At 30.2% G+C, this 15,098-nt stretch overlaps 1 protein-coding gene across 4 annotated transcripts in view; it reads right to left on the bottom strand.

Moving 5' to 3' along the window:
- The window catches only part of unc-13 (protein unc13 homolog), a 271,585-nt gene that overhangs the window by 114,890 nt on the left and 141,597 nt on the right, over positions 1–15,098 (bottom strand). For all 4 annotated transcript variants that reach the window (XM_076403193.1, XM_076403196.1, XM_076403194.1 and 1 more), the window contains exons 5-6: positions 10,007–10,047; positions 1,837–1,933 (exon numbers count right to left, since the gene is read on the bottom strand). In XM_076403193.1, the coding sequence (XP_076259308.1) occupies positions 1,837–1,933; positions 10,007–10,047 (138 nt within the window). The remainder of the gene's footprint in view (positions 1–1,836; positions 1,934–10,006; positions 10,048–15,098) is intronic.

Raw genomic sequence — 15,098 nt, 5'->3', positions numbered from 1 at the left:
CAGACATTGCTTTTAAAGAATACAGTTATAAAGCATTTACTAAAATAAAGGAAGGTAGACTTGTTATTTCAATTAGTGTATTTAAATGAGACATCAATATTTCAAAATGAAACACAATATGAAAATAGCCGAAAGGTAACAAAAGGTGATTGAAAAAGACAAACATTAGAATATCATTTGATTAGGTTTTGTCAGAGAGTTAGTTTTGCTGCAAATGCTTTAACTTAAAGGAACCATCAGTTATTGTTATGTAACAAACAAGTGTATCGACAAAGGCGTAATTAAGGATTGGCTTGCAATATATAATACAGATTTGACGAGACCATGCTAAAGAATAAACTATTTGAAATTTTCACTTAGTAAATATAAATGAAATGTTTAATTGCGTTTTATATAATATGTATATATTGTGCATTTTATGGTACTTTTTTAGAAATATATTTGCCGAAAATACATGAAAAATCAGTTGGCTGAAGAATATGGTCACAAAGTATTACATTTTCTTCCATGTTACATTCAATCGAATTGATATATTAAAGGAATTAATATGATTTGCAAAGGATTATTAACAAGTATTAGATTGGAAATTAACAGCTTAGTTATTGACTTGAATAGTGACTCAGAAAGTAACATTGATTGAGTGACAATTATTGAGACAGGGTGATGATAGTGTAAACAACTAAAGTTGTGAATATAACATGGACGTTTGAATGATTTATGTACATAGATATGTGTGTAATTGTTCAAAATATACATAAGCATTTGGTTAGAATGTGTGAGGAGAGAAGGAATATTAATTGTTTTGCAGGTATGGCAAATTCTTTAGGGCGAATGTACTGATTGAATCAGAATAATTTTATCAAGAAATATGTACACAGGTAGTAAGAGAAGAAATTAAGGGGAGATACAATACTGCAAAGAAGGAAATAAGAACTAAACGTAAAAAGGTTGTGTTGCTCTCTAATGGAAGTAAAATTTATTACTTGAATATACAACTATTAAACAGGAGACTTAGGCTTCCAGGGGATACTACTGTATAAAAAAACGCGCTTAGAACTCTACCTTATAGGTAGTGTGGACAAGAGTTCATTGTGAATGTAATAAAACCCAATCCTATATTGTATAATTTACTGTAGTTTAAGTACATCGATAATATATTCATTAGATGTTCTATAAAGTTAAAATAAATTTTATTTAATAACAGTGTTTTTGTTATTATTTTACTTAGATTTGTTTATTGTTATTTTAGATTTTGTTATATGTTAAAACCAAAATAAACTAAAACTTAAAGTTGCGGAAACATTGCAATATTTTGACGTCATAAATTTAGATGGCGTGAGTTAGCTGATTTATTGAATGGACTATAGATATAGGGTTTACGAATACATCATATTTATTGGAAGAACTATTAAAATATATTGGTTCAGTAAAGAAAAATTATATATTAAAGTCAATTTAGCGTAATATAAAAACACAAAACAATTTATAAGAGATTTAAAATCGCTTGTATCTTTTTCGAGATCAAAGACGATCCCCTAATTGAAAGAGGGATTTAGCCACCCTGCTAAACGTTGTAACAAACGGAAATGGACGAATAAACGTTCCGAAACGGGAATGCAATGAGCTTAAATTCCAGTCTATTTTCAGTACTTCGAGCAGAGTCGGCAAATCGACTTCTTCGGATTCTAATTAAAAAACCGTCGCAATCCAGGCATGGGCTGGATCCGATTTGTCGTCGTATCTCTTGTGGGTAATTTAAGGGATATCGACAACGACGTTGGTAAGAGAAACGGTTTTTTGGCTTTAAACGAAAATTCTCAAAAGAGCGGTACTCACTAAGTCGGAAACCAGGAGGTTGGGCTTTCCCCGTCTGATTGGTCGGATATCCGGCTTGATGTCGATGTTGCTGTAGAACGTGTTGTCTCCAGGGCCACTGCACAATAAAAAGAGAAAAAATGTTATTACTCTATAAAATATATAACGTAGTAAGTGTTGACATTGAATAATAATCAAATAATATATTTACTGAATTATATATATATATATATATATATATATATATATATATATATATATATATATATATATATATATATTTTTATGCCTTTAATATTAGTTATATCCTTAATATTATTAAATAAATCGCAGCTGCTTGAGAAAGCTGAACGACATTAAGTTAAGCTAAAATTGCCTGATCTGAAGTATAGTAAGATCAGACATCAACAACACAGCCTTCAAGCTCAAGTACTTTGTAGTAGTTCCCTATATAAGATAGAGGAAAAGTAGCATCAGATTTAGTAATTGATGCTTTTAAAGTCGTACACCTCTAGTACTACTTATAATATAACCGACTTAACATAGCGAGTTTGAAAGATAGCTATCCATGGGACATTTTAGATATAAAGGTTAACAGTCGCTAACATTCGTTTTCAGAGTTAAAAATTGCGTTTTGAAATTGGAGATATTAAAAGACCATTTCCGTTATATTTAATTCTTTTACTTTCAAAAAGAGAAATTTGCAATGCAAGCCCACCACCACAAGCTAATTATGCGGTGTTTATGATGATAGGTAGTTAAGTGAACGCCAGTATCAGGTTTACTCGCTTTCATTCCGGAAATATCGATGTTAAAGATGAACCTTGCATTGGTTTGTCAAACGTGGAAAAGTTGATGAAATTCTTTAAATTTTATAGACCAACATATTCCATCTCTTAACATGGTTTCAGAACCAATTGTTGAAACGTGTTGTCTATTGATTGTTACATCTGATTCCTAGCATATATCCAGGATCTTGCACCGTCTGACTACTATTTGTTCCGGTCTCAAAAATTATTTTTAATAGTGTACAGCTCAAAAGAGTCTTGTTAAAATTAATTCATTATATTATTCGTCTAGAACTGTCATATTTTCGTATAAAGCGTCATCGATTAAAATAAGGTTATGTCACTGATTAGAATAAGTTCCCTTTGAAAAACTTACTTTTACTTTTTCCCGCAGTAATTATTCATCCTCTTCTACTAAAAATTTGAGAAAATTAAGCATCATTCGCGAGGAAATCTGTACATGAGATACATTGATCGCTTTTTGAAGTAGATATTAATGTTGATCTAAGCGAAATAAGTTGTTTTAAATATCTTCAAAAGTTTAATAACAGGTAATATGATATCGAAGGCAAAACGTAAAATATTGATCAAAACAAATTATTATAGAAAACTACCATGCATTGAAACTAATATGTTCTGACATGACAACTTGGTTGTTCACGTATAGTTGTAAGACACGGATCCTTGGAAAAAAATTGAAATTACCTTTTCCCACCATAATTATTCATCCTCTTTTACTAAAAATTTGAGGCAAGTAAGCATCATTTCCGAGGAAATATGTACATGAGATACATTTACTGATTTTTGAAGTATATCTTAACATAATGTTGATCTAAGTAAAATAGGTTGTTTTAACAAGTTTAATAAATAGAAATCATCCCAGAAAATATTCCGTATTATCCATTCGGACTTAATAGACGAATTGAAAAGTCACCGGCCTGACACATAGATGGCGCTACTAGAATTAAATGCATATGTTGTTTTAGTAGCCCTAACCTTCAAAATATGCGTGTATAAATTAGACAGCTTTCGCATCATTAGTTTATGAATTATAGCATTTTGAGTGAAGTAACTTTTGTTATTGCGAAAAAAATGGATAAAAAGGAATTTCGCATCTTGATAAAATATTGCTTTGTGAAGCAATTTTTTGAATACAATTGAAGCAAAAACTTAACTTGATGCCGAGTTTCCGGACACTGCCCCAGAAAAATCAATCATCAAGAATTGGTATGCTAAGTTTAGACGTGGTGAAATGACCACCGAAGGCGAACGCAGTGGACGCCCAAAAGAGGTTGTTACCGACGACAACATAAAAAAAATCCACAAAATAATTTTGAATGACCGTAAATTGAAACTTAATGAAATAACAGACACACTAAAGATATCATAACGTGTACATCATATCATTCACGAATATTTGGGTATGAGAAAGCTCTGTGAAAGTGGGTGCCGCGGGAGCTCACTTTTGACCGAAAACAACGACGTTTATCACCGAAGATTATCAAGCGTAATAAACCCGAGTTTTTGCATCGGCATGTGACAATGGATGAAATATGCCTCTATCATTTCACTCCGAAGTCCAATGGACAGTCATCCAAGTGGACTCCACACGATGAATCCGCTCCAAAGCGTGGGAAAACTCAACAGTTGGCTGGCAAGGTTATGGCATCTATATTTTGGGATGCGCATGGAATAATTTTCATTGACTACCTTGAAAAAGGAAGGACCATCCACAGCGAATATTACATAGCGTTATTGGACCGTTTGAAGGATGAAATCGCCGAATCGAAAACCGGCCGCATTTGAAGAAAAAGAAAGTGCTGCTTCACCAAGACAATGCACAGTGTCAAAAATACATGAATTGGGCTTCGAATTGCTTCCTCATCCACTGTATTTTCCAGATCTGGCCCCCAGCGACTATTTCCTGTTCTCAGATATCAAAAGAATGCTCGCTGGGAAGAAATGTTCGTCGAATGAAGAGGTGATCGCCAAAACTGAGGTCTATTTTATATCAAAGGGCAAATCGTACTACAAAAATCGTATCGAAAAGGTGTATCACCCTTGAAGGGAATAATGTTGAATAAAAAAAATTTTGCCAAAAAAAACTTTTACTACGGTAGGCTGGGGACCTTTCAATTGACCTGTTATTGGCGTGACTGGGATCAGTTGCTTCCTAGGATTTGGCATTCTGGTTTTTAGGTAATCACAAACATAAATATACGACCATGCCTCAACAGGATTCGGCCTTGAACACTGCACCAACCAATCCGACGACTATTTTATTTTCCAATTTTTAAAAACTTGACGAGATAAACACCATATGATCAGATTTACTTAAAATACTTTTTAAATATGAATTTTAATTTAAATTTTACTAAATGTGACTAGTAAGCAAACAACAAAATTTATTTTATTTTATTTTATTTCTTCAGAGTTATCGCGGACTTCCTCATTTGGGACTTCTTGATGTACAGCTCACGGTACACCGTCCTAAACTAATAATTACAATCAACAATTTTAACCAAACAGTCGACGACGACTTAAAGCGGTAGCTGATAACCGACATCCAGTGCCAGCAAACCAAGAGCAGAACAAACAAGACGGACGACCCTTTAAATCAAATAAAATCGAATCGTGAAACGACGCCAAAATTATCCTTCAGCGCCAACCTCGCGGAATTTCATTACGTGTTCTCACCCACCACGAACTGGCGAGTGTCAGGCCTGGAAATATTTTCTCCTTTGGTTGGCGTCGTTGTGGAACGACGCCGAATAGGAAATTGAATATCTTTAAAGTGATATGATAATAAAAAAAACTTAGTCTCCTCCAAATGAAAAAGTTGATAAATTTTGGTCGGATGCCGTTGATTTGGTAAAGGTTGACGGGGTAAAAAGGGCTGCTTTATAGGATAAACCATATACTAAACGCGAAGAAGACATATAGCTTTTTTTCGCTAAAGATATGAACATAGGAGTGATTGGCAAAAACTGCTGTTCGGCCGAAATAATATGGAAAGGTGTAATTGAGGTTTTATGTTTGTTTTAGGGAGATAAAACCTGATAAAAAATAAATCGCAAAGTTAATTGTCATCCGATGTTTTTGTAGTCTACAAAAACTGTTTTTATTTATAATCTTTATTAAATTTTAATATTGTCGATAAAGTAACCAATTATTATTATTTATTCCTATTTTTAGGCGGTAGATTTTTTTAATTACATCACGTATTAGAGTTGCTTAATATAATCTTAATTTTGTGTGGCTTGAATCTCCACATTGCTGTGAATTAGTAATCTTGTTTCATGTTTTACGAGAATTTATTGGATAACTTCGTAAATCGACTTGATCTCGTGCAGTTCTTCTGTGGATATGTAGGGACGATTATCGATAATTAACGGAAGAGCTTTTGTTTTGGCAGCGTTGGATTACTAGTGGTTCTGATGTTTTAGTGCAACCTCTTTTTACCATGAGACTGAATAGTCTGTCTTATAATTAATTGCTGTACCAATCTGTTTACTTTAGGATCTTGGGTATATTGTGCTAACAATTGCAGTTCTTTGATTGTGAGTTTGATTTGGTCTGTTTTTGTTTAACGTGATGTTCCTAATTTAACTCTTAAGTATCACTTTTGACATAATAAATGTGTCGTCGGCAAATATCTCGAGTACTATCTGTTTTGTTGTTGAGATATCAGTGGAACTCCAACCCTATATGTAAATAATGAAATTACCCCTTGGTGTGAAACTCTCAATTTTGTTTAAAAAAGATTATAGTTGATAGCAGCCTTACTGTAGCGACTTGCTCATTCCGTGAATCAGTCTCAAATTCCAGATTCGGTTAAATGATGTGAGATGTCCAGGAATATTGCAAAAGAAATACAAGTCTTCAAACGTATTTTCAGTAAACGCTTTTACTCTTGATCAATTGTGGAGCGATGATTATTATTTCCATATGAATAGAAATCCAACATACATCCTACTCATTCGGTATTTTTGTATCTTTGTATCTTGTATCTTGGTTTTTCAAATTATTTGGATATCACTGGAATAAACTTGTAAGATCTGATTTGTTCTTCTGGTTTGTCAGATGTTTTATATTAGTATGATTTTTTTTTCATTTTTGAATTAAGTTATTGTAGCAAACAAAAGAGATATAATGTTTTTATTCTTGCACATTGTTTATGTACTCGTTTATGTATGTTACTTTAAAACTAATTTTGAAATTGAATGGTAGGTCTTCGCTCTTTTACAATGGGAATTTTTTAAACAAATTGTACGGTTTATTTACATCAAAAAGCTATCAAGTATTTGAGTACTATTATTCTTACCAAGAATTGCATATATTAATTGAAAGTCTATGTGAATTGAAAGCCTTTTATTACATTTTATTTTCTAGGCAACTTATGCTGTCAGTTTTCATACGCAATTACTAATGTCTTTTTGCCTGCTCATCTTCAAAATAAAAAATGTATACCCATTGCCAGATTCCGAGATTTTAAATGAAATTGTTATAATACAATGTTTCAATTTAACTTGGAGCTTAAGCTTAAAAGTTTGTGTAAAATAATTATTTTATTATATTAAGAATACCAAGAAAATATCCTAAAAGAATACTAAAAGTTTTTTGCTTTAAAACAATTATACACCAAAAACTTTATAAAGAAGTTGAAATTAGTACAAAGATATTAATAGATAGAAATAATGTTTGACCTATTTTGTGTTTGGATATATACAGTGGTCTGAAATAATTTTATGGAACTGAAAAGAAAATATCAAAGATTTTATATTAATATAACGTCGAATATTTAGATCTATTGTTGATGAATAGATAATGTTCCGCTGTTTCGTTAAAAATCTGATACAACTTATATACGCAATACAGCAACCTTATTCTAAAACGATCTTTAAGCTTAGGTGCCTAAAAATACTAGTAAAATTGTAATCATATATTTAATTTGGATAATTTTGCTCAATTATTCCACTATAAGAAGTAATTAAAGGTAGCTTTATCCTTTATCAATTATTTTTGAATTATTTTTTTTAATAAATTTATTCAATGAAAATAATTGTTTTTGATATTTCATTTTAATATTGTTTAGCATGGACCATTTGTCGCTTTCCTTTTGATATTCTTATTGATTTGTAAACATTTTTTAAAGCAATGTCTATATGCTATAAATCATTTGTAAAAATTATCTTAAGGAATAATAATGTTATTACCATATGAACAGAATAGTTATTATTTTATTCATCTACTCTATTTCACATTATTATTTGTATTAATAGTTTAACCAAAAATATTTATTATAAATTATAGTGCTCTTTCACCAATTCGGAAATAATCTACGAAAAGAACTCATTTTAGTGATTAATTATTTAGAATATATTTGGCAGCTGTCCAATAATTACATTATTTACCAACAGCAGAATACTGTGTATAACACTTTGTAGATCTTAAGGAACCATAAAATTTGACAGTAACGAATAAATTTTCATAAAATTAATTTTGAGTTGATAACATTAAGTTAAATAATGACAGGCTAGATTGTCATCGATCGGAACAAACGGTAGTGAGAAGGAGCAATCTCTGTTGAATACGGTAGGCGGGGCATGGCTTTGCATTTAAACATATCCACGCATATTCTACAGAATTGTGCTAGATGTATTTTATTTTAGATTAGTCATATCTTAAGGCAATCAAATTTGAATAAAATTTAATCATATTTAAACATTTAGAACTGCTTCTATTTGGTTAAATTAAAGAAGTAAAACGTTTCTCATAAAGTACGCTATTTGAAGTATTCGAAGCTACTGTTGTTGACGACATATTGCGATATGACAATTTAACTCTTTTTTTGTAAGAAAAACTGTAACAGTTTTTCTTAACTAGTGCCGTCTTTTTGTTTGTTGATTATACGAGACTTATTTATACCAGATATGTTTTAAAATATATGGGATATAAGTGAGAGTTAACTAGATATTAATGAAAATATTAGCAGTACTGTACTTAATTTTGTCACGATAATACCTTAAACAACATAAACAAACAAAATTATTAACGTCATTCATTTTAAAAACTAGGATAAACAACTGACTTTAAAATAACAGATAAAATTACAAAACATTTCGTTTTCATAAAAATATTTCCATTTACAGTTGTTTCATTTATTTTGCATCTCGTTCCCTTATTTCTTATATTCCTTTAAAGATAACGTTTTTTTTTTACGTCGTCGTGTTTACGAGCCATGATCTTGAACAACATTCTTTTGTGTTCAGTTAGTAGAAAGCGTTTTAAGGTAGTTGTTTTGTTATTTGTATGTTTGCTATTATTAGAGCATATATTCCAATATTTCTCAATTATGTACTGTAAACACTATCATAATTATTTACGTTTTACAGCTAAAAGTATTTCCTCTGTTATATCTTCCTTGTCTCGTAAGATGCCAGGATAAACAGTTTCGTTTCCAGCGGAGATTCAAAAATGCTCGTTACGTAATTTAGTCGACGTACATTTTTACTCTTTAAATTAATCTCACAGATTTAATTATAGTATAATTTGTTCTGTTTTGTTTACAGAACAAGATACACAGAAAAAAAATGACACGTGCAAAATGCCTAAAAAAGGTGTAATGCAAAGACTAACGAACCAAAACGTAAAAATGAAGTCCAATTAATACGTAGAATAAAAAATTAAAGATCTTGAAAAGTTTCAAACGAAGAAACAAAAAGAAACTTTCAACGCTGTCAACAGCGAGAAGCTAGATGGTTGTGGTGGGAGAAAGCGAAGAATAGAAAACATGATTTACTGGTTATATCGAAAGTGGCAATGTAGAAATCAAGATATTGTCGACCTAAAAACTAAAAAATACACAAAATAGCTAAAGTAAAATAAATAAAGTGTCTTAAAAGCATACTGAAGGTTAACCTACTGTATTTGATTTTAGATTTGGGAGGTATTTTTGAAAAATTATTGAGTCATGAACTCAATATAGGTTTTGAAAACAAAAAAATCCTTATTGAGGACGATGCTATCATACAGGTGAGTTTAGTGAAAACTATCTAAAATGAGTGGTAATATGCACCAAAAAAGTTGGATAAGAGGAAATTATCATGATACCCTGAGCTCTTATAAAAGAAGATAAAATTATTAAATTGACTACCTTGCAGATATGCACGAAAACGTTGTTGTTATAAAAAAGTTATATAATTAGATTAAAATACATTTATGTCGTGCCGCTTTTCTTAAAAGTTGAATTACTTAATTGAGTGAACTCTTAACTTAGAATGACTCATATATCTAATAATTTCTGCTAATAAAAAACTTAATAATTATTGTTAATTTTAACTAAAGGGAAAAACAACAAAACAAATTTGTTGGCTTTTAATGGAAAACAAAATTGGACTTACCCATTACCCCTACCGGCGGCATCACCTCCGATCGATCCATTCTAAAAACAAAAAAAAACAATTAACAAAACAAACAACTAAAACAGGGTAACCCCCCGTGGGGTTTGGGTTATCGGGGGAGCTACCAAAAAATCAACAATTTTATTTTCAACAAAATATACAACTTATATAAAAAAATATCATTTTTATTTGTCGTTAGCACAACTTTTCCATCGTCGGACACAAAGCATTTTTTTTCTACCTTATCTCATTAGCTTTAAGCGGTAATATCTCTAAAACATCAATGTCTATAGTGTTTTGTTTAAATTTTCCTTAAGATGCATCACACTACTATGAAGTGCATCGGAAAAACTACAGCATATTGGGAGAAGGTCGCTATATTGATTTTACAGAAATATATTTGTTTCTGATAAATAAATCTGTTGAGCTAATATATTATATACCCTTCAAAATACGTGGAAACATTTTAAAAGCTTAGCTAAATCGATCACCAATGATTTTTGTGCGTTGTTATAATTATAAAGGATTGGAGAAAGTTCTAAAGCAATTAAAATTAAATTATTGCTTTCTAGGAAAATCATGATTTTTGTTAATTAATTTTGATAACGGTATGGCATATAAACAACAGATAACAAAATAAGCTATATTTGATTATATATTTCAGAAAATGTTTCAATAAGTTGAAGGGTACACCAATTTATTTCTATAATAAAACCGTATATATTCTGTGAAAAATATTGCGGTATAATTGACACACTGGTTCGTTAGAATATGTATTTAAAAATCTGCTCAAAAAGGTCTACCATATAAAAGCAGGATTGTCCATTACATTATCAGGAAGGAACAAATGTTGTCTACAACTGAGATTGTAGGCGGCTCAACATAGAAATATATATAGAAGGAGTATCCTAATCCATTATAACAATTTATCAAAATACTTTTTGTATATTATTATTGTGTTATGTTATACTACTGATTTTACAACAATTTGCAAGTGGTATTTAGATTTTATAAAGCTATATGTAGGCACTGCTTTATATAAATCTTTTTATCTTTTTTACTGTGATATAACACGTATTTTTTCTGCTTATTACATGCTTATTGTTTTGAATATCTTAAGATGTTTTCACAAAGAAAATTGAGAAATTATTTTGTTTTGAAGAATATATCAACACAATACATACAACAAAATACAATTAAAATACTTTTATGCTTTGTAAAAAAGTATTGGACAATGTATCAAGAGAAATACTTTGAAACGTTCTTGTTCTTTGAAACAATCATTTTGAACAATCTTAAATGCGGATGTTTTTATTTAATGTAGTGCGCTAAGAGTAAGCCTATGAAATTCATAATTACGAAAAGGCTAAGAAATTATAATTCAATTTATTAGGCGTAGCGGTACATAATGGAAAAAATAATGATGAATCAAAAGAAATGATCATTAAGATTTTCAAAGAAAATTGGATATTCAACATACAGAGGAGCAGCAATATAGATTAAAATTATTCTAATAGAAATATTCTCTATAATAATAGCAGTGATAAGTATTTACAGAACTATTACAGACATTTTTTTCTTCCGGAAGTATTTATTTAAAAGCAGGGTTAGCCAATGATTATTCCGGGAGAGAGACTTAAAAGAAGGTCAACTTGCAATAAATAATGAAAAATGAACAAAATTAGGGTCAATAACAGTGTATTTATATGAATAAACGTAGTGTTTAACTGAACATATTTATGTTTCCGTAATTTTATAATAAGAAACCGTGTTTCTGGTTAATAGAGAGTGGTGAGATATTAATAGGAATTTTAGTGTACGTCTTCAATTTGTCGGATGTTAATTGGGTACCTGGGATATATATTGTGTTCCTGGTGATTATGGATTTAATTAACAATAGACCAACAATGATCTCGGAGTATTAGTTGGCTATTGTGTTCCATAATAACAAGAGTTGTGTTATTTGATGAAATTGAAAATGATATATTTAGGTGGTTGCTCTATATTATATATTTGATAAAGCCAAAACGGATATACAACAATTAGTTATGATTTTTAATAGTAAATAAGATACACTTAAAAAAAATTGAATTGAATTATAAACATATCAAAGTTTAGGGTAAAAAGGAGATGCTGAGGTTGAAATTCTGTTAATTTTGTTACTTCAAGATCCTGTGAAGTTCAGACCTACGCGATTTTATTGAAAGCTGTCTTCTACATACTATTAGCCATAAGAACGAATAACAAGTTTGAAAAGCTCAAAATCAACATCGATTATTTTTTTTTAGCTGGTTTGCTAACTCTGTAATATTCTTAATTAATAGACGCTTTGTGAAATGGTAACTGTCGCGATACCCTTTAAAATATTTTGGCAGATGTATCATTATATCTCATTGATCGAAATATTGGTCTTCTCATGCCTGTAACTATGCGTAAAAAATAACACAATCATTTGAGGCGGATTAATTTGGGTTTTGTATAAAAGTAATGCTTAAATAATATTCGCGATTAAATAACGAAAATAACGAATTCGATCAATTGAAATAAGAAAACTCAAATATTTAGATATTAAATTTAATTGAACCAAGCTATTGGTTTTAAATTATTATAAAGTTACATGTAATTTCTATATAATTATCCAATTAGCGTAATTAACTGTCACTGATACTCATTATTGTATTTTTGGTTTGGAACTGTTAAAACTATCTATTTTCTTGAAAAACATAAAATGATGATTTAAAGTCCCCAAATTTATTTTTGTTACTTGATAATTTTAGTGTTTACGAGGTCTTGGACTACATAGTTCTATAAGGACATAAATTTACTTAATATTACTTCCTTTGTCTTTTTTCAAAATTCTGGATCATTAACCTTTAAGGGCCATTACACGTTCTCACACGCACTCTTGATTTACAAGTTAAAGTAAAGGTAAGTTTTGGTTGGTGATACATATTTGGTTGAATATTTATTGATCAAATAACTTATTTAATTGAAATATATGGGCTATTTGGTGTTATATAAAACAGCTTCTGGTTAGTATTCTTTTTGTGTATTTTAATTTCCTTAAAATATTTCAGGGGTCGAATTGGAAATTGAGAGAATCGTTAGAAGTATCTTTCGAATGCTGGTGGAATTTTAATTAACCTTTTTAACCCATATTGATTATTTGATTTAGGCAATTCCAATTTAGTTTTTAAATAATTTATGCTTCCCATCTTTCGAGATACTCTTATAATTTATTAAGTTCGTTCCGTTTCCCAACTTCTCGGTTTCAAATTTCTTTTTAACATTTTTACTTTTAACCGTTCATGGCATGAACAGTTTTTTTACGTAAAGAAAATAAAGCAGTTTTTTGCGTTCCTGCTATCCATAATTTTTAAGTGGAATTAAATAAATTTAAAAATGTTTCTTTTTCGCTGGTGTCGGAAAAATACAGATACGGGTATATTTGCGGATCCATCCTTTCACCAGCAGTAAAATTTATTCAGTATTGTTTCCTCGGTTGTTCTCTCACAATTTCCTCTCGAAAATTGTATTTTATAATTTATTTAGCCGGCATCCGAGTATTTTATGTAATAGAAGTAGAAGGTAGCTTATTCCTCCAAAATGGATTTATAGAACTGGTTTCTTTGTTTTTGTTGTTCCAGGCAGTAATTATTTGATTATGACTAATTTTAATAGAACGATACTCTTTTTTAATCGCGTTTTTATAAGTTAAGAGGTACTTTCTAGATCCACGATAAAAAACAATTTTTTTAAAATAATGTTATTATTTGTTAATATTTAGTTTCTTTATGGTCACTTAAACTCGTTGCTTAAATATACTTAATTTAGTCAATATATTATACAATAGTACCTTAAACATAAAAAACGTATCTTCTCTGGTCGGCACGTTAACAGTTCTGTTTGTGTAATTTTCAATATCAAAACCAGTGATTTAAAAAACTAGGATAAATAATTCATTGTAATTTAACAAATATAATTAAATAATATTTCGTTTCCAGAAAAAAAAAAGAAATCTAAATTTTCCACGTGTTGCCTCTCGTCCCCTGCCTTTTTCAATCCTTTAAAATCTTAAAAACAGTGTTTGTTGATGTTTTCATGAGAAGTCATGAGCTCGAATAAAATTCTTGGGCGTTAAGTGAGCAGTAAGTGCTATGAGAACTAACCGCGCAACCAATTTCAGTAATGTCATTCCGTATGCAATAATGAATGTGATCTCTCCAGTGGTAAGTGTCATTTTGTGATTATTTGTTTAAAGGTTTTATTTTATATGCATATTTACGATTATTTGTGCATATGCTTTAATATTTATTCGTTAATTATGCACTGCAAATACTATTTCAATGATTAATGTGTTGTAAGATGCCAGAAGAAAATATTTTATGTTGTGGGGAGATATGATAACCTCAGATCAAAGTTTTTTTATAGTTAAGGCGTGGGAAACAAAAAAAGAAGAATGCTGAGAAGAATTCAATTATACAGGTCGACCTTAGCGAAAATTACCAAACAAAATATCATGAAATAGTGAAACCCTTTCACTCCGGAGATTTGAGCCAGCACTTAATTTATACACAGTGATAGTCTAGACCAAAGAATTCAGAGAAGAAGAAGCAACCAGTAGAAAATATAAAAATATTTTCAGGCACACTAATGGTGCACCAAGTTAAGTGTATTTCTTCTAAATTGTTTGACAATGCAAAGTTTCAGCTGTTTCTGCCGTGACTTGGTTTGGTATCTTGGTTTATTCAACATTTTCAAGTTCAACAGTTTTATTATTGATACTAACAGTTGTTTGAACATTAAAAGCCCGATAATTAATAACTGCATAATAAATAAATAAAGCTGGTTTTTTAAAAACCGTCAGTTTTTCTTTAAATGTAACGTTAACATCTCTACGCTGTACATCTTCCCTGAGCTCTCATAAAACAAGATAAAAGTAATAAGTTGACTGGCTGCTTTGCAGAGTTACACAAATGAGTTGTTTCAATAAAAATGTTATATATTTATATTAATATTCTAACTTAAAAATAACATTTATGTCGTGTCGTTTTTCTTCTAGTGAGTACCTTTTAACTTAATATAACTCATA

Source organism: Rhynchophorus ferrugineus, unplaced genomic scaffold (genome assembly GCF_030347505.1).
Source record: "Rhynchophorus ferrugineus isolate W39M unplaced genomic scaffold, kcgeb_rfMv2 rfM4, whole genome shotgun sequence".
Taxonomy (NCBI): domain Eukaryota; kingdom Metazoa; phylum Arthropoda; class Insecta; order Coleoptera; family Curculionidae; genus Rhynchophorus; species Rhynchophorus ferrugineus.
The sequence above is the reverse complement of the archived record's forward strand: the minus strand, read 5'-3'. Positions and strand labels throughout refer to the sequence as shown.